Source organism: Oncorhynchus kisutch, linkage group LG8 (assembly GCF_002021735.2).
Source record: "Oncorhynchus kisutch isolate 150728-3 linkage group LG8, Okis_V2, whole genome shotgun sequence".
Lineage (NCBI taxonomy): Eukaryota > Metazoa > Chordata > Actinopteri > Salmoniformes > Salmonidae > Oncorhynchus > Oncorhynchus kisutch.
The window spans coordinates 9,251,745-9,273,149 of record NC_034181.2 but is presented as its reverse complement, the minus strand read 5'-3'; the positions used below and the strand labels follow the sequence as shown (position 1 = coordinate 9,273,149).

Here is a 21,405-nt window from a genome sequence, read left to right as displayed (position 1 = left end):
TATCCAAGAAGACTCGATGCTGTAATCGCTTCCAAAAGTACTTCAACAAAGTACTGAGTAAAGTATGTAATTGTGATATTTCAGTTTTTAATACTTTTGTAAATTTGCTCAAACTTCCAAAAAACTGTTGTTGCTTTGTCATTATGGGGTATTGTGTGGATTGATGAGGAGAAAAAGTACAAAACTACAAGATTTAGTACATTTTAGAATATGGTTGTAATGTAACAAAATGTGGAAAAAGTAAAGGGGTCTGAATACTTTCCGAATTCACTGAACCCACATATACACGCACTCACACCCTCTCACCCTCTCACCCACACAGACACACACAGACAGACTGGCGCAGCTAACCTTGTGGGGACATACAATCAGTCCCATTCAAAATCCTATTTTCCATAACCCATAACCTTAACCTTAAACCTACCCCTAGGTTATAACCCTTAAACTAACCCTATCTCTTAACCCTAACCCTAATTCTAACCTTAACCCTAAATCCCCAAGAAATAGCATTTGACCTTGTGGGGACTAACAAAATGGCCTTAGTTAGTCAAATTTTTGTTGGTTTACTATTCTTGTGGGGACTTGTGGGGTCTAGAGTGTCCAAGATGGCGTAGCATTGCAGACGTGTTTGTCGTTTTCCCATGTAAATAGTATTTTTTTCATCTTTTTTGTTGTATATATTTCAATCTCTCTTTTTCCATTTTTTTAAATTAAATATACCTTCCGGCAAACCGTCTCACCCAAGGTGTTACGGATCCGCTATTTTTAGACCTTATAGCTAGAACCTCCATCAGAAGATAGCCATCAGATGCTAACCAGCTAATTAGCTACTAGCTATTTAGTCATTGTTAGCCACTGCTAGCGGCATTTACCTCTTGCTCAGACACCAGCCGCTTTTACCCTGGACAATACCCGCCAGTCTGCACAACGCCAGTCTGCACAGCCTGATATCAACCCTGAGCATATCAGGACTGCTCTTCTCCACCATTACTCCAGAGGACTCCATTACTGGACCATTATCTAACACCTCCCACACATGGTGTGACCTCACCTAGCATAACGTCTCTTGGGTAGGGGGCAGTACTTAGAATTTTGGATGAATGAGGTGCCCAATGTAAACTGCCTGTGACTCAGGCCCAGAAGCTAGGATATGCATATGCATGGTAGTATTGGATAGAAAACACTCTAAAGTTTCCAAAACTGTTAAAATAATATATGTGAGTATAACAGAACTGATATGGCAGGCGAAAACCTAAGGACAATCCATATGTGGGATATTTTTGATATGGGTACTTTTCTATTGAATGCCTATACAGTATCTAAATGGTTAGGACCCAGATTGCAGTTCCTATGGCTTCCACTAGATGTCAACAGTCTTTAGACATTGTTTCAGGCTTGTATTCTGAAAAATGAGGAAGAATGAGACCATTTTCTATGTACGTGGACTGTAGAATGAACCAGAGCTAGTTTTCACGCGTGACCGATTTCGCACCGTTCGTTGTTTTTCCTTTCTATTGAAGACGCTATTGTCCGGGTTAAATATTGTAGATTATTTAGACTATAGACAACCTGAGGATTAATTATAAACGTTGTTTGACATGTTTCGACGAACTTTACTGGTACTATTAGGATGTATTCGTCTGCATGTCATGTCTGCCTTTGAGCCAGTGGATTACTGAACAAAACGTGCCAACAAAACAGAGTTTTGGGATATAAAGAGGGACTTTATTGAACAAAAATGTATTGTGTAACAGGGACTCTTGTGTCTAAAACCATATGAAGATCTTCAAAGGTAAGTGATACATTTTATCGCTATTTCTGACTTTTGTAACTCCTTTACTTGGTTGTAAAATGCTTTTGTATGCGGGGCACTGTCCTCAAATATTCGCATGGTATGCTTTCGCCGTAAAGCCTTTTTGAAATCTGACACAGCGGCTGGATTAACAAGAAGTTCATCTTTAAACCAATGTCTAACACTTCTGTTTTTCTGAATGTTTAATTTGACTATATTTGTATTTTGAATTTGGCACTCTGCAATTTCACCGGAATTGGGGGTACACTGTACCACCCTACCATACCCTATTCTAATCTATTCTACCACGCCCAGAAATCTGCTCCTTCTATTTTCTGTACCCAATGCACTAGATGACCAGTTTGATAGCCTTTAGCCGTACCCTCATCCTACTCCTCCTCTGTTCATCGGGTGATGTTGAGGTTAACCTAGGCCCTGCATGTCCCCAGGCACTCTCATTTGTTGACTTCTGTAACCGTAAAAACCTTGGTTTCATGCATGTTAACATCAGACGCCTCCTCCCTAAGTTTGTTTTACTCACTGCTTTAGCACACTCCGCCAACCCTGATGTCCTAGCCGTGTCTGAATCCTGGCTTTGGAAGGCCACCAAAATTTCTGAGATTTCCACCCCCAACTACAAAATATTCCGTCAAGATAGAACTGCCAAAGGGGGAGGAGTTGCAATCTACTGCAGAGACAGCCTGCAAAGTTCTGTTACACTTTCCAGGTCTATGCCCAAACAGTTCGAACTTCTAATTTGAAAAATTATTCTCTCCAGAAATAAGTATTTCCAGCTGTGCCCTGGACACCATATGTGTATTGATTGCCCCCCATCTAGCTTCAGAGTTCGTTCCGTTAGGTGACCTAAACTGGGAAATGCTTAAGTGTCTACAACTATTCCCACATTCTCAAAAATATAAATAGTGTTTAATTCCCCAATTTCGGGGATTAGGAGTTTTGGGAAGAATAATGTCTTTGTTCTACACGGTCTCTCTCTCTCTCCACTCCATGGCAGTGAAGAGAGAGAGTTGTGATGTCGTGACACTGTAAAAGGTAAATGTCGAATGGTTAAAGGTTTTGACATAAGATCTCAAATCTAGTAGAAATAGTGATTAACTATTTTAATATGCTGTGTACCATCTTCTAAAGCATCTTCTGAGAAATAAAACAATTCAGAAACATGATTAAGACCGACTGAGAACATCTTGCTATGAAGGACATTTTTTTAATGCTATAAGGAAGTTAATACATGAGTGAAAGGGTGACAAAGGTCATAGGTTACAATCTAATCATCAAACTGTTCCATCTAGTGACTGTAGCCATAGCTGTAGGAGTAGTAGACGGTGCCTCTCTTCAGCTGGCAGATCTCACTGTGTGTTCCCGGGCGGATGGTGATTTTGCAGGTTCCCATGTGGTGATCTAGTCCGACGACATCATCCCACACCTAATAATAATAATCATCATAATAACAATAATAGTAAAAATCATCATAATAATCTTCCTCCTCCTCATCATCATCATCTTCATCATCGTAATAATAATTGATGGGATTTACATAGTGATTTTCCAGTGCTCAAAACGCTTTGCATAGTAAGGTGGGAAACTCACCTCCACTGTCAGGACAGAGTTGGGAAGGATGTTAGCAAAGTTGAACTGGTCGGCCCAGATGGGGTTTTCCTGATCCTCCAGAGTGTTGCTCTTGCCATGAAAGGATGAACCGCACCACACCTAAGGAAGATAATGTTGTCAGTAGACTTTATTAAACTTTTTTTTAATTATGATTTGGGATAGGGGGTGGTATTTTGACGTCCGGATGAAAAGCGTGCCCAAAGTAAACTGCCTGCTACTCAGGCCCAGAAGCTAGGATATGCATATAATTGGTATATTTGGATAGAAAACACTCTAAATTATGTGTGTGAGTATAACAGAACTTATTTGTCAGGGAAAACCCCGAGAACAAACCATCCAGGATTATATATATTTTTGAGTTCACTGTGTTTTCAATTTGATTTCTATGGTAAACTAGATTTATGAGGCACCTGGTTGCAGTTCCTATGGCTTCCACTAGATGTCAACAGTCGTTAGAAATTGGTTGATGTTTTTCCTTTGAGAAATGAAGAAGTACGGCTAATCAGAATGAGAGTCAAGCCAAGTGGACTCTTTTGTTTTGGGCGCGAGACCTGTAACTTGCTCCACCCAGATTTTTTTTTGCTATTGAACACAGTATTTTCCGTCTTAAATTGTATTGATTATTTACATTTTAAGATACCTTAGGGTGGATTAGGAAAGTTGATTGAAATGTTTCAACTAAGTTTACAGGTAACTTATTAGATCATTTGTAGTCATGTTGGGCGAGTTGGAACCGGTGTTTTTCTGAATCAAACGCGCCAAAGAACTTGACAGTTTTTGGGATATAAAAAAGGAGTTTATCAAACAAAAGGACCATTTGTGATGTTTCTGGGACATTTTGGAGTGCCAACAGAAGAAGATCTTCAAAGGTAAGGCATGAATTATATAGTTATTTCTGACTTTTGTCTCGCCACCTACCTGGTTGAAAATGATTGCTATGCATTTGTATGGTGGGGTGCTGTCCTCAGATAATCGTATGGTTTGCTTTCGCCGTAAAGCCTTTTTGAAATCTGACAACGCGGCTGGATTAACAAGAAGCTTTATTTTGACACATTGCATGTGTATTTTCAAGAATGTTAAATATTTAGAAACCTGTTTGAATTTGGCACCCTGCACTTTGTTAGAGAGGTTTTATATACTAAATTATTGCTAATGTATGTACAGTTGTCTCACTTGAATGAGGAACCAGTATATGTATATTATAATTAATGAATTCATTTGATTGTTTGTTCATTTTTCTTTTACTATTACTTCACCTAACAAGTAACAAGCCAATCACTGACATTTTCTTGGTCACATGTCACTGTTGCCTACTCAATATCCAAACAAATGACAGCTGACTGTCTACTGTTTACTGTTTGATTATTGCTGTCTCTCTGTCCTTCTGTGTTATGATGTCTGTCCTGTCTGTAACATCACTGTACTTCAGTTTTATCTCCCCACCTGACAGTTTGTTGTTGTAAATAACAATGTTTTGTTAACTGACTGATCTGGTTAAATAAAGTTGAAATAAATTAATAAATTCACCTTGACGTAAGGGCTTGGTTTTATGAATAGCCATCGTTTCAGGTTGGAGGCACGAATATCATACACTCTGACGGGGCCGCCATTCAGGTCACAGTGTACAAGAGCCAGGGTGCATAGCACCAGCAGTCCCAGGTACAGAGAGAGAGAGGCCATGGTACACTGTCAGAGAGAGAGGAGATGAAGGGAGGGGAGAGGAGAGGAAGGTATAAACATGTCCATTAGAGTTTGAAACTAACACTACAAACTGTATTCTGACAGGAGTAAAAAATAGAGTTAAAAGATCAGGATATATGATCAGTGTAAAGAGATTAGTCAGTGGAGGAAGAGAGAGAGATCAATAAATGGAAGACACCAGAACAACCTTGAATCAGCAGAAATACAGGCCCTTATTCAATTGCAGATAGTGGCTTTTCAGAAGTGTGTTTGATTTACCCACCAGCGTATCCTGGATTTGTTAAATTATTTTTTACTTTACCTTTATTTAACTAGGCAAGTCAGTTAAGAACAAATTATTATTTTCAATGACGGCCTAGGAACAGTGGGTTAACTGCCTGTTCAAGGGCAGATTTTGTCAGCCCGTTGGTTTGAACTTGCAACCTTCCGGTTACTAGTCCAACGCTCTAACCACTAGGCTACCCTGCTAGCCTGCCCCAGAGGAGGCGGCAAAAGGCTAGAAACTGTCAGTCCCATGGTTTTACACATTGAGTTCTGACAGCAAACCTGGCTGAGAAGTCATCCAGTGTACTCAACCAAACTGACAATCAATTTTTATCTAAATGCACTTTTTGGAAAGCCCCTTACTGTCTGCAATCAACTGAATCCCAGCCACAGTCTACAGAGATAACAAAGGTAAGATGGATGCCCACACAAAGAGATAGAGATAGAGATAGAGAGAGAGAGAGAGAGAGAGAGAGAGAGAGCGAGAGAGAGAGAGAGAGAGAGAGAGAGAGAGAGAGAGTGCAGCACTTTGAGATATCAGCTGATGTACGAAGGGCTATATAAATACATTTGATTTGATTTGATTTGATTTGAGAGAGAGAGAGAGAGAGAGGTGGAAGACTAAGATCATGTCTTACCTGGATAGTCGAGCTGGACGTCTGTCTTCCTCTAGTCACCCAACTGCTGATGGTCCTTACTGTGCCATCTAGCTGTTTATAAAGATCTCAGCCCCCCCACACCCTTTAGGTGGTATGATGACCCACAGGTGGTATGTAGGACCCAATGAGAACACACCTTATATTACAACAAGACGTATTTCAGCCTATAAGGTGTAACAACAAATTCTCATACTATCTGAAGTGCTGATTGAGCAAATTGTATTCCAGATAATGTCAAAAGGCCAGCCCAGTGAATCAACAGTTAGGTGAGGGAGAGGACATTGCTAAGGGTGGACACGGTAAACAGTACTGTATAGAATCTGCAATTAATCAGTAATACCACTAATCATTATATACAGTGCATTCAGAAAGTATTCAGACCCTTTGACTTTTTCTCTATTTTGTTATTTTACGGCCTTATTCTCAAATTCACTAAACTTTTTTTCTCGTCAATCGACACACATTACCCCATAATGACAAAGTGAAAACAGATTTTTTAAAAACATTTTAGCAAATGTATTAAAAATCTAAAACAGAAATACCTCAGACTCTGCTATGAGACTCGAAATTCATCTCAGGTGCATCCTGTTTCCATTGATCATCCTTGAGATGTTTCTACAACTTAATTGTAGTCCAACTGTGGTCAATTCATTTCATTGGACATGATTTGGAAAGGCACACCCCTGTCTATATAAAGTCCCACAGTTGACTGTGTATGTCAGAGCAAAAACCAAGCCAAAGGTCGAAAAAATTGTCCGTAGAGCTCTGAGACAGGATTGTGTTGACCATAAATCACATTTAAGATTCCTGGCACTGAGACCATACACCTTGACTTACCAGGACACACAGTGAGCACAGCCTTGCCATTGAGAAGGGTAGACACGGGAAAACCTGGCTCCCTGTAGAGGAAAGGCTGTGCAACCACTGCACAACAGCAGAACCTGAGACGGAGCTGCATTTCCTGACAAGATGTCAAAAATATAAAACAATTAGAGTGTAATTTCCCCAAATTTCAATGACCTCTCTGATGAGAGTAGGCTACTCGTCCTGTTGGGTGAGAACGCAGAGAGCTGTGGGTTGGCAGCGTACGACATTGCTGCCTGCCATAAGATGAGGGACAGTGTCTGACACACCAATCAATCTGCATATGTCCTCTACTGTATGCTCATTGTTATTGTTCAATGTATGGCTATTTTGACCCTTGGATATTGTTGTTACTGTTGTCAAATCAAATCAAAGTTATTTATATAGCCCTTCGTACATCAGCTGATGTACAGAAACCCAGCCTAAAACCCCAAACAGCAAGCAATGCAGGTGTAGAAGCACGGTGGCTAGGAAAAACTCCCTAGAAAGGCCAAAACCTAGGAAGAAACCTCGAGAGGAACCAGGCTATGTGGGGTGGCCGGTCCTCTTCTGGCTGTGCCGGGTGGAGATTATAACAGAACATGGCCAAGATGTTCAAATATTGTTGTTGCTGTTGTTATTGTTGTTACTGTTGTTATTGTTGTTACTGTTGTCCCGTTGACAATTTTGATTCTTATTATTTTCATATTGTAAATATCCAATGTAAGCTTTGGCAATATGTACATTGTTACGTCATGCCAATAAAGCAAATTGAATTGAATAGAGAGAGAGAGAGAGAGAGAGAGAGAGAGAGAGAGAGAGAGAGAGAGGAGAGAGAGATTTCTATCAACATCTTGTAAATACACTGAACAATAGTATAAACGCAACACACCATTTCTAAGATTTCACTGGTTGTTCTCTGTTTTTAATGATCATATCTTGTCTTCTGATAGTTGCTTCAGAGTTTTTCAATGTAATACGTCTTTAGGATCCGTCCCACTGTTTTTAAAGTCTGATTTCTATGCGTTTTCAAAGAAACTTTAAAAATTGGCATTAATAACATTGTTGTTTCTAATTACTAATCTTTTAAAATTATAACTAGAATGTACGTGTTTTCTGAGAGATGAAGCATATTTACCAGGTTAAGTTGCCATTAACTACTATGTTTTATTTGAGTTTAATCTGTAATGGTTGGCTCTCTTTAGAAGTAAAAGTTCAAAAATTGGATTTTCTTCTTTACCTTGTAAAGATATTTTTCTGGTCTTTTTTTAACACGATGATTTATTTTTCTCTGTATCAGGGGGCTTCTTTTTCTGTCCTCTCTGTCTTTATTTGTAATGGTAATGGTTAAAAATGATTGTTTAAGTATGAAATAAAATTCAGTTCTAGAAGATACACTCTGTTCATTCTCCACATTCTCCGCCTTATCTCAGCTCACTGGTCACGATGGCAACACCCATCCGTAGCACGCGCTCCAGCAGGTGTATCTCACTGATCATCCCTAAAGCCAACACCTCATTTGGCCGCCTTTCGTTCCAGTACTCTGCTGCCTGTGACTGGAACGAATTGCAAAAATCGCTGAAGTTGGAGACTTTTATCTCCCTCACCAACTTCAAACATCAGCTATCTGAGCAGCTAACCGATCGCTGCAGCTGTACATAGTCTATTGGTAAATAGCCCACCCTTTTTCACCTACCTCATCCCCATACTGTTTTTATTTATTTACTTTTCTGCTCTTTTGCACACCAATATCTCTACCTGTACATGACCATCTGATCATTCATCACTCCAGTGTTAATCTGCAAAATTGTAATTATTTGCCTACCTCCTCATGCCTTTTGCACACATTGTTAATAGACTCCCCCTTTGGTTTCTACTGTGTTATTGACTTGTTAATTGTTTACTCCATGTGTAACTCTTTGTTGTCTGCTCACACTGCTATGCTTTATCTTGGCCAGGTCGCAGTTGCAAATGAGAACTTGTTCTCAACTAGCCTACCTGGTTAAATAAAGGTGTTCTCAACTAGCCTACCTGGTTAAATAAAGGTGTTCTCAACTAGCCTACAGCATTGTAGCATTGACGGTCTCAAGAACATATGGGGACAAAGATCATACTTTTTGGAGAAATGTCCTCTAGTCTGATAAAACAAAAATAAAACTGTTTGGCAATAATGACAATCGTTATGTTTGGAGGAAAAAGGGGGAGGCTTGCAAGCAAAAGAACACCATCCCAACCGTGAAGCACAGGAGTGGCAGCATCATGTTGTGGGAGTGCTTTGCTGCAGGAAGGACTGGTGCACCTCACAAAATAGATGGCATCATGAGGACGGAAAAATCAGTGGATATATTGAATTAACCTCTCAAGACATCAGTCGGTAAGTTAAAGCTTGGTCGCAAATGGGTCTTCCAAATGGACAATGACCCCAAGCATACTTCCAAAGTTGTTGCAGAATGGCTTAAGGACAACAAAGTCAAGGTATTGGAGTGGCCTTCACGAAGCCCAGACCTCAATCCTATACACAATTTGTGGGCAGAACTGAAAAAGCATATGCGAGCAAAGAGGCCTACAAACCTGACTCAGTTACACCAGCTCTGTCAGGAGGAATGGGCCAAAATTTCTCCAACTTACTGTGGCTACCCGAAACGTTTGACCCAAGTTAAACAATTTAAAGGCAATGCTACTAAATACTAATTGAGTGTATGTACACTTCTGACCCACTGGGAATGTGATGAAAGAAATAAAAGCTGAATTAAATCATTCTTTCTACTATTATTCTGACATTTCACATTCTTAAAATAAAGTGGTGATCCTAACTGACCTAAAACAGGGAATTTTTTACTAAGATTAAATGTCAGAATTTGTGAAACTGAGTTTAAATGTATTTGACTAAGGTGTATGTAAACTTCTGACTTCAACTGTATCAATAATGTCGCTCTTTGTCACGCCATGACCATAGTTTGCTTTGTATGTTTCTATGTTTTGTTTGGTCAGGGTGTGATCTGAGTAGGCATTCTATGTTGTATGTCTAGTTTGTCTGTTTCTGTGTTTGGCCTGATATGGATCTCAATCAGAGGCAGGTGTTAGTTGTTGTCTCTGATTGGGAACCATATTTAGGTAGCCTGTTTTGTGGGTTGTGGGTGATTGTCTATGTTATGTTGCTTGTTAGCATAGTGGTTCATTAGCGTCATTTTGTTGTTTTGTAGTGTTCAGTTTTTCCATTTAAATGACGAACACTTACCATGCCGCATCTTGGGCCGATCCTTACTCCTCTTCAGACGAAGAGGAGGAAATCTGCCGTGACACTCTTGATTACTTTATCCACCTCTACGCAGATGACACCATTCTGTTTACATCTGGAATCTTCTTTGGACACTGTGTTAACAAACCTCCAAACGAGTTTCAATGGCATACAACTCTCCTTCCGTGGCCTCCAACTGCTCTTAAACGCTTGTAAAACTAAATGCATGATCTTCAACCATCGCTGCCCTCACCCTCCCGCCCGACCAGCATCACTACTCTGGACGGTTCTGACTTAGAATATGTGGACAACTACAAATACCTAGGTGTATGGCTTGACTGTAAACTCTCCTTCCAGGCTCGTATTAAGCATCTCCAATCCCAAATTAAATATAGAATCGGCTTCGTATTTCTCAACAAAACTTCCTTCACTTACATTGCCAAACATATCCTTGTAAAACTGACTATCCTACCGATCCTCGACTTTGGCATGGCATTTGCAAAACAGCCTCCAACACTCTACCCAGCAAACTGCTAAATTGTAATTACTTTGCAACTATGGCCTATTTATTGCCTTACCTCCTTACTCCGTTTGCACACACTGTATGTAGATTTTTCTGTTGTGTTATTGACTGTACTTTTGTTTATCCTATGTGTAACTCTGTGTTGTTTTGTCGCACTGCTTTGCTTTATCTTGGCCAGGTCACATCTTTTGTTTTTGTTAATGATGACTCATTTGCTGTTGGATCCTGACATGTCAGTGAAACTACATGGGCATATTCACAGACTATTTATTTTGAAGATACATTCTATATTTTCACAACAGCTGCTTTGTTTCTGAAATCATTAACAACTATTCTGACCCTGCCTGGAGTAACAAGTTCATCTGCAATGATGTGGAGGTCAAAGACAACCTGGAGCTGGAGGTGTGGAGATGTGTCAGCTGACGACCACCTGGTGACCTGTTCCACCACAGTTACAGATGGAGCCCATAGTTTGGAATGCTTCCTGGTGCAGGAACCCTGAACTGTCTAAATATTTGTCAGTGATTATACATTTGTAGCTTTACTGATGGATTTCAGCACTTCACAGCATTGGAAGAGGCTTCTATTGAAGCCAGAGACAGTGTTTGTATGTGGCGCCACAGAGTGAGTGATATAACTGTAGTGTGTAAAGGCTTAGTCCCACATTACACCCTATTCACTCTATAGTGAACTACTTTTGACCAGTAGTGCTCTATATAGGGTGCCATTTGGGACTCAAACATAGATTTTACCTCAAAGATTTTTACCGTTCAACATTTACCTTTACAGTAGACCAATATTGTGATTAAACCTGAGCTTAATATAAAAAAAATGTATTCTAAGGTTTGGCCTTCATTCATAATCAGCTTATCAGATAAATACAACACTTTTGACCGTATGTTACACAAAACCCTTTACAGTTTGGTTTAGAGACCTCACTGAGAACCCTATACAGTTTGGTTTAGAGACATTACTGGAGAACCCTATACAGTTTGGTTTAGAGACCTCACTGAGAACCCTATACAGTTTGGTTTAGAGACCTCACTGAGAACCCTATACAGTTTGGTTTAGAGACATTACTGGAGAACCCTATACAGTTTGGTTAAGAGACATTACTGAGAACACTATACAGTTTGGTTAAGAGATATTACTGAGAACCCTATACAGTTTGGTTTAGAGACCTCACTGAGAACCCTATACAGTTTGGTTTAGAGACCTCACTGAGAACCCTATACAGTTTGGTTTAGAGACATTACTGGAGAACCCTATACAGTTTGGTTTAGAGACCTCACTGAGAACCCTATACAGTTTGGTTTAGAGACCTCACTGAGAACACTATACAGTTTGGTTTAGAGACCTCACTGAGAACCCTATACAGTTTGGTTTAGAGACCTCACTGAGAACCCTATACAGTTTGGTTTAGAGACATTACTGGAGAACCCTATACAGTTTGGTTTAGAGACATTACTGAGAACCCTATACAGTTTGGTTTAGAGACCTCACTGAGAACCCTATACAGTTTGGTTTAGAGACATTACTGGAGAACCCTATACAGTTTGGTTTAGAGATATTACTGAGAACCCTATACAGTTTGGTTTAGAGACATTACTGGAGAACCCTATACAGTTTGGTTTAGAGATATTACTGAGAACCCTATACAGTTTGGTTTGGAGACATCATTGAGAACCCTATACAGTTTGGTTTAGAGACATTTCTGAGAACCCTATACAGTTTGGTTAAGAGACATTGAAAACTATATAAGGTTTGGTTAAGAGACATTACTGAGAACTGGCCAGCTGTGAATCTACATGTGGTGTCAGGGGTTGGTACAATTATGACAGGGTGACTGGGTAAGGTCCTTATAAAGGGGAACATTTCCACATGGTGATAATTAAGTCCTTGTGTTATGTTAAGGATCCAACCTTGGATTGCTGGGAAACTGCAGCAACACCATCAGCAAGGGAAGCCACAATATGGTCAGGGAGCTCTCCGATATACTTACAGTTTCAGATTTTGTAAATATGATGTCATGACGTTGGCCTCTTTGGGTATAGCAACCCCATCCCACTCTCCCTCTGCCTCCCCCCTTTGCCTCCTTCAACTAGGCTGCTGTGGTCAGAGGTCATAAATTCCTGAGAAGACCTCATGGACACACAGTATTAGAGAGGGTACACTTTCATAGAGGACAAAGGAAATCCTTCCACCTCACAGAACTTGAGGTACGAACACATTTCATGTTCCGGAGAAAGTGTAAAAGATCGGTGAAGAATCCAGCTACGAACTGGTCCATTTGTCACAACTTGAGGAAGTTCATGGGAGACGGTGTGGCCACATTACCATAACGCTGTTTATATAATAGCCTCAGATATGAGGTTTACATCTAATTGTTGTTTAAGAGGAATGAGTGAGTATGATACTGTTTGTATAATTGTGTAATATGATTGTGGACTGTTTAATGAAGAAAAATACAATTCCCTTTTGATTTGAACTAAATCAGAGGACCGCCCCTGAGCCCAGTTAGGGGTCAGACATCCTGGGACAACCCTTTTCTGCCATTCCGAATAAAACCCAACTTTGAGAAATTATCAGCAGACCGAGTTTACCTCAATTACGAGATGGCTAAAGGTTGCAGACCATGTTGAATCTTTTAACCATACCACGTGGTTAAGCTCTTAGACTATCGATACTGACAGAATGAGAATAAGTCTTTGATATTAATTACTGGTCTGCAGCTAGGAATTCGGTATCATTGAACGCGAAGAACGACAACCGCCGAAACATCCATTCTATAACGAATGTCACTTTGAACTATCCCCTCTAACCAAGACAGAGAGAGAGAGAGAGAGAGAGAGAGAGAGAGAGAGGGGGAGAGAGACGGACAATTCTACGAAAGACAAACCTTTCACCAGCGATCAAGACGACAAACTGATCATAAATATATATATCGATTGCAATTGTTCCCGAATGAGTGAGAGTTCATGTGTAAAGGATTAGCATTTTAATTGTTATAATTATCACTCTGTAGTGACTTCTTAGTCGACCGCAACTTCCCCTTTGTCTAACAAGCCGCCATACCGGTTTAGCTCACTAGGGCACATTCTCCTATCATTTCATGTAACCACATTTACCTTGTTTATTTGTTTATGCATTTCTGTGAATTACTTAGTTAGTAATAAATGAATGATTTAAGACAATTGATGTATGGATGACTCATAGTGAAGACTGGGTTCGTGCAGATAACCAACAATTTATGACGTTTGGAATGAGACTAACGTGAGGTACAGTAAATAATTCATTAATTCGAAGACTAATTAATCAGATAAAATGTCTGAAAAGTTATTTTAGGAAATGATAACTTTGTAATCTGAATATTTTTCCTTGGTGCCCCGACTTCCTAGTTAATTAGTTATGTGATTAATCAGTTGATCGCGCAGTAACTAATTACAGAGAATCTTTGATAAAAACTATAAGTTAATGATAGTAAAGACACGACAATCACAACATTTGTGACTTGTATATTCCATCTTCTTGAATTGCATTAGTCTTGTGAGGTTATTCAAATGTGCCTGTTGCGCCGCTGACTTTATTTGTGAGTGACCTCACATATTTGACTGTTTTTTTACAGGTTTGTGCAGATTTAAGATACTGACTTCAGATTAGGACATCCTCAGTTCTCATAAAAAAGAAGGTAAAAATGAATTTATCACAATGACTTTTAGAAATGCATCTGTTTGGTATCCTAGCTTCCTTTCCTTGAACCCTTTACTTCCTTTCCTCCTTCCTTAGCTTCCTTTCATAGCTCCCTTTCATTCTATCCTTTCCTACCTTCCTTTCCTTTGTCTTTCCTGTCTTCCATTCCTTCTTTCCTAGCTTCCGTTCCTCCCATTCCTTATTCTCCTCTGCTCATTTGCTTTCCTAGCTCTCTTTCCTCCTATCCTTTCTTATTTGTGTTCCTTTCCTCCTTTCCTAGCCACCTCTCCTCCTTTTCTGGCTCCCTTTCCTTACATAGATTCCTTTCCTCTCCTCTGTTTCTAGATCCGTTCCACATTTCCTAGCTTTCTTACCTAATTTCCTTTACTCGTCTACTTTCTGGTTTCCATTCCTCCTTTCTTAATAACTTCCTTTTCTTGGTCTTTCCTATCTTCCTTAGCTTTTTCTCCTTCTTTTCTCGATCCTGAACCTCATTTCCTAGCTTTCTTTACTGATTTTCTTGTACCCTTTCTTTCCCTAACTTCCTTTCCTCTCCTCCTTCCTTAGTTTCCTTTCCTTTTGTAGCTTTAATTTGTTTTCTCTCTTTCCTTCCCTTCCTCCCCTCCTTTGCTTTCCTAGCTACCTTTCCTCCTATATTTTCCTAGCTACCTTTCCTCCTATATTTTCCTAGCTACCTTTCCTCTTTTTCGAGCTTAATTTCTTGGTCTTACACTTTCCATTCCTCCTTCCCTAGCTTCCTTTCCTCTACTCCTTTTCTCATTTCCTAGCTTCCTTTCCTCTACTCCTTTTCTAATTTCCTTAAAGGGAAGTTACCCCTTTAATATGCTTTGGAGTGTTTTCTAATATGCTATGGGGTGTTTTAGAGAGTGTTATAATATGCTTTAGAGTGTTTTGGAGTGTTTTAGAGTGTCTTCTAACATGCTGTAGAGTGTTTTGGAGTGTTTTAGAGTGTCTTCTAACATGCTGTAGAGTGTTTTAGAGTGTCTTCTAACATGCTGTAGAGTGTTTTAGAGTGTCTTCTAACATGCTGTAGAGTGTTTTGGAGTGTTTTAGAGTGTCTTCTAACATGCTGTAGAGTGTTTTAGAGTGTTTTAGAGTGTCTTCTAACATGCTGTAGAGTGTTTTAGAGTGTCTTCTAACATGCTGTAGAGTGTTTTAGAGTGTCTTCTAACATGCTGTAGAGTGTTTTAGAGTGTCTTCTAACATGCTGTAGAGTGTTTTAGAGTGTCTTCTAACATGCTGTAGAGTGTTTTAGAGTGTCTTCTAACATGCTGTAGAGTGTTTTAGAGTGTCTTCTAACATGCTGTAGAGTGTTTTAGAGTGTTTTCTAATATGCTTTGGACATAATTGCATGTTTTATTATAGTCATTGGCACATGATGACTGAGCAAAATGTGACAACCTCATACATGGCTATTTAATTGAATACACAATAAAATACAAGTAAAACACATAGTTGACTATGTGGGCATTCAAAAATAGAGTGAAGTGGCAAAAGTAACTCTGCCCTCACTTCACTCAAGAAGTGATAATACGTTTAGTACATCCATGACCCTTGTTATATACTTAGGAAAGTCACCAAGAGACAACAAAAATAATATTTACACACTATTATATATATTCAAATCAAATCAAAATCAAATCAAATCAAATTTATTTATATAGCCCTTCGTACATCAGCTGATATCTCAAAGTGCTGTACAGAAACCCAGCCTAAAACCCCAAACAGCAAGCAATGCAGGTGTAGAAGCACGGTGGCTAGGAAAAACTCCCTAGAAAGGCCAATACCTAGGAAGAAACCTAGAGAGGAACCAGGCTATGTGGGGTGGCCAGTCCTCTTCTGGCTGTGCCGGGTGGAGATTATAACAGAACATGGCCAAGATGTTCAAATGTTCATAAATGACCAGCATGGTCGAATAATAATAAGGCAGAACAGTTGAAACTGGAGCAGCAGCACAGTCAGGTGGAAGTTGAAACTGGAGCAGCAGCATGGCCAGGTGGACTGGGGACAGCAAGGAGTCATCATGTCAGGTAGTCCTGGGGCATGGTCCTAGGGCTCAGGTCAGTTGAAACTGGAACAGCAGCATGGCCAGGTGGACTGGGGACAGCAAGGAGTCATCATGTCAGGTAGTCCTGGGGCATGGTCCTAGGGCTCAGGTCAGTTGAAACTGGAGCAGCAGCATGGCCAGGTGGACTGGGGACAGCAAGGAGTCATCATGTCAGGTAGTCCTGGGGCATGGTCCTAGGGCTCAGGTCAGTTGAAACTGGAACAGCAGCATGGCCAGGTGGACTGGGGACAGCATATTCTTATACACAGTAAAGTTAAATTAGAGCTTTTGAAAGAGGTGAGGCACTGTGATACAATATGCGTTTTATTTGTTTCATAAAGCTAAACTTGATATTCTCCTGAGTAACCTCCGGTGGCAGAACATTAACGTAACAGTAGTTGTAATGTAGAAGGCCCACTACTGTAGTAGGTGGAAAGGAAGCTGGGAAATGAGGTAAGGAATCTAGAAAAGGAGAGGAAATGAATCGAGGGAAGGAGGAAAGGAAGCAAGGCAAGGAAGAAATGGATCAAGGAACAGAAGCTCGGAAAGAAGGAAGGGAAAGGGATAGGAGGAAAGAGACCTACCGTAGGAAAGGAGGGGAGGAAAGGGATCTAGGAAAGACAGCTAGGAAAGTAGGAAATTAAGATAGGAAATGAAGAAAGGAAGCTAGGATACCAAACAGATGCATTTCTAAAACGAACTGTGATATATTCAGTTGTGTCTTATTTTTATGAGAACTGGATTCTGAATCGGAAAATCTGTACAAAGTGATCTGTAAGACACTACTCAAAAATATGAGAGGACACTCACAAATAAGTGGAGCAATTCACAAGTGTGAGTCAACTCACAAATGTAATGCGAGTCACAAATATGTAAATATGTCAAATGCAGGTCACAAATGTTCTTTGCAAAGTAAGAAATATGTGTAAAATGTTCTGGTTTAACCATAAAAAAACTGTCTTGCATTTATATGCTAATCATCATTTGATGATTGATGATGATTGGCTTTTGGATCATGACATATGTTTGGCAAACTACATGTACATATTTACAGAATGTGATTTGTATTTGCACAACACCTGTTTTCTTTGTGACTCTCTACCTAGTTGTCCTTCCTCTATCAAGCCCTTTACAAGTTGAATCAGGTTTTTTTTCTCCACCATCAGTTACCACCTTCTGTTCTCCACCATCAGTCCCCTCCTCTTGTTCTCCACCATCATTCCCCTCCTCTTGTTCTCCACTATCAGTCACCTCCTCTTGTTCTCCCCATCAGTCACCTCCTCTTGTTCTCCACCATCAGTCACCTCCTCTTGTTCTCCACCATCAGACACCTCCTGTTGTTCTCCACCATCAGACACCTCCTCCTGTTCTCCACCATCAGACACCCCCTCTTGTTCTCCACCATCAGACACCTTCTCTTGTTCTCCACCATCAGACACCCCCTCTTGTTCTCCACCATCAGACACTTTCTCTTGTTCTCCACCATCAGTAACCCCCTCTTGTTCTCCACCACCAGCTACCCCCTCTTGTTCTCTGACATCAGTCACCTCCTCTTGTTCTCCACCATCATTCACCTCCTCTTGTTCTCCACTATCATTCACCTCCTCTTGTTCTCTTCCATCAGACACCTCCTCTTGTTCTCTGACATCAGTCACCTACAAAAAGTATGTGTGCTGTTGATTTCTGGTCCAAAGCCCATGGCTTCGTAAGTGTTCGGTGTGGAACCATCTCTCCTGGTAATACCAAAATCATTAACAACAATTCAGACCCAACGTGGAGATAACAGGCTCATCTGCAATGATGTGAAGGCCGATGACAACCTGAAGCTGGAGGTGTGGGACAACGATGTGTCAGCTGACGACCACCTGGGCACCTGTTCCACCACAGTTACGGATGGAGCCCGTAGTATTGGAAAGTTTCCTGGGGCAGGGAACCATCAACTATAGCTACAGTACAGCTACACAGCAGCTCTGTCCCAAGAGGATGAACCTTAACATTCAACCTTTGACCCTACTATCATATTAGTGTGTCAGTGTCTCACTCTTCTGATATGACAATCCTCACTTCAGTATGCCATCGATAAAGACACCTGCATCTCAGCATTACGTTCTCGGTCTGGTTCTTTGTGTCGTCACCGTAAAGTGTTAGTAAAGGCTTCACATCTGTTTTTGTCTTTATTTGTCATTGATTATAAATTTGTAGCTTTATTGACGAATTTGAGAAACATTTAGACACATTTTTCGGGTGGGGGGGGGCGCAGCAGGTAGTCCGGTGTTTAGATCATTGGGGCAGTAACCAAAAGGTTGATAGATCAAATCCCCAAGCTGACAAGCTAAAAAACCCTCTGTTCCTAGGCTGTCATTGTAAATAAAATAAAATTGCAGAGTTAAATTAAAATAAATATATATATATATATATATATATATATACTTTAAAAAATATATTTTAAGAAAGTGATTAATCAATAACAACCCGTTTTATAACTGCATCTCAAACCCCTCTCTGATAAGATGACAGAAAGCTGTAGTCTCGATCCACATGGTTGTACTTCAGCTGTGGAATGACATCACAATAACAACAGAATTGCGTGGCAGATATGGCTAGGATACTGTAGGACAGGACAGGACAGGACAGGACAGGACAGGACAAGACAGACAGACAGCTAAAAGATAAGAGTTCCAGCAGCAGCCTGTGTTTGTGTGTAGCACCACAGAGAGAAGAGAAGTATGTATGTTCTGTAAGTCAGTGTATATTGTCACTGTGGGAGTGGCTCATATTATAACACCTTAATTAGCTCTGTAGTCTTCTGTACTTCTTTAATACAAAAAGTGTATTAACTAGATCTTGGAATATTAACCACAAGTGGACTCACTGCATTCAAAGTGATTGAGGATAAAACCAAGAGGTTTTATAACTCATCTGGTTGATAGGGCCCTGGGATAAAGCTTCTATTGAAGCCAGAGACAGTGTTTGTATGTGGCGCCACAGAGTGAGTGATATAACTGTAGTGTGTAAAGGCTTTGTCCCACATTACACCCCATTCACTTTATAGTGAACTACTTTTGACCAGTATATAAGGAATAGGGTGTCATTTGTTATTGACCAAATACTTATTTTCCACCATAATTTGCAAATAAGTTAATTAAAAATCCTACAATGTGATTTTCTGGATTTTTTTTCTTCTATTTTGTCTGTGATAGTTGAAGTGTACCTATGATGAAAATTACAGGCCTCTCATCTTTTTAAGTGGTTGAACTTGCACAATTGGTGACTGACTAAATACTTTTTTGCCCCACTGTATATATATATATAAAAATATCAGATTTACATAAGTATTCAGACCCTTTACTCAGTACTGTGACTCGTTTCAGGAAACTAGGCATATGTCGCGAGTAACTACTTCACAGGAGCGCCATTTGAACGTAAACTTTTTTTTAAATCCAAAATGTGTTTTTTTGATAGAAATGTCTTCTGGAACATGTGAGCTTTCATGTGCCTTATTAACAAACTTGTATGACATCTGTTAATACAAATGAAATTGTTAAATTGTTATTTTATTATGATGATTTGTTTACCTTTTTTTTAACTATTTGTAGGCAAATTATAAGCCTAGTTGGTTTAGCCATGGAAAAGTCAGCAACCTTCCCATTAGCCATGATTGGCTGAAATAATGAGTGGGCTGGACATGCCAAGAAATGAGTTCTGATTGGTCTGCCATGTAGCTCGATTCTGTCTGTAATATGAGCTGGTCAGGATGTGTAGGGAATCCTTTCTAACGCTGCTTTTTTGAAAGATGTCACTCTGTAGAACTACATAACTTTGCTCTACAATTTTTGGAGGACCGAGTTTTGAAATCAGTGGAATTAGAATATGGCCGCTAAGAAAATTCTGGCATTTGATTGCAAATATTCAGACGGAGTCAAAAAGAGAACACACAGAAGGATGTTGTATAAAATACCTGTCTCCAGATTACAATTTTAATTTCAAGTTAAAGTGTACTGTTAGCTAGCTAGCTAACGTTATGTGTATGATCTGTGTAGTAATATTAGTATCTCAGAGCCCTTATGACGTCACTGCGACAACTGTCGATAGACGTAGCTGGTAAATTCGCACTGGCTGTCTACTCCGATTTCAGAGCACTCTTGTCTGATTGTGCCAGAACGCAGGATAACTGACCAATTTACAAACGCTCAACACCCGTTGAATATGGCCGGTGTCAGTAAACGTTGGCAAAAAAGCGTAATTAAATGGTTGCCAGCAGCACAGTTGCAGTTACCACCACTCTGGATAACATAACAACAAACCAGCTCTACCAGGGTGAGTAAAATTATCAGAGTGAGGTGTTCTCTTATTTGTCTGGAAGTAGCTAGCCAACGTTAGCTAGTTAGCTTGGATGCTTGACTACTGTTAGGTCAGAACGCTCGGATCATCCCTACTCCTCGGCTAGAGCGTTCAGTGTGCGCTCTGAGAGTGAAACGCTCTGAATTTACAAACGGCCGATCTGACAACACTAAGTTTAAGAACGCCCCGAGCACACTCTGGCACTCCAGCACTCCAGATTAAATTTAAGAACACACCCATAGTATAAGCCAGCTGGGCTGGCCTTTTGTCTTGAAATCTTTGGTTGTTTAGTACGATGTGAATCGTTAAAGAGATGGGTGGAGCTAGAGCTTAAAAGGGTGTGAACGATGCTGAATAGGTGTAGACGATGAGCTCACCAGTAGGTACCAAAACACTCTGGGGCCATTTAAAAAAAAGTGAGGTTACAAGTTTTACCAACCTTCAAAGCATAATTACTTTTCCATTGTTCGTCAACTGTAGTGTATGATATACCATTTTATAGCTCTGAGTCTTTACTTTTATCCAATGTAAAAAAACACCATTTTAAATTTTGCTAAATAAATCAGAATCGAACAGGTCAGTCAACTTTGTTGAAGTACCTTTGGCAGCGATTACAGCCTCGACTCTTATTGGGCATGAAGCTACAAGCTTTTAATC

At 40.0% G+C, this 21,405-nt stretch overlaps 1 protein-coding gene across 1 annotated transcript; it reads right to left on the bottom strand.

The window, feature by feature from the left end:
• Positions 1-2,995: 2,995 nt before the first annotated feature.
• LOC116374762 (uncharacterized) lies at positions 2,996-6,157 on the bottom strand. Its single transcript, XM_031829466.1, has 4 exons — positions 6,025-6,157; positions 4,949-5,107; positions 3,401-3,520; positions 2,996-3,236 (listed from the first exon to the last, which is right to left on the bottom strand). Exons 2-4 carry the CDS (start codon positions 5,099-5,101, stop codon positions 3,099-3,101), a joined length of 411 nt encoding a protein of 136 aa, XP_031685326.1. The 5' UTR covers positions 5,102-5,107; positions 6,025-6,157; the 3' UTR covers positions 2,996-3,098.
• Positions 6,158-21,405: the final 15,248 nt, after the last annotated feature.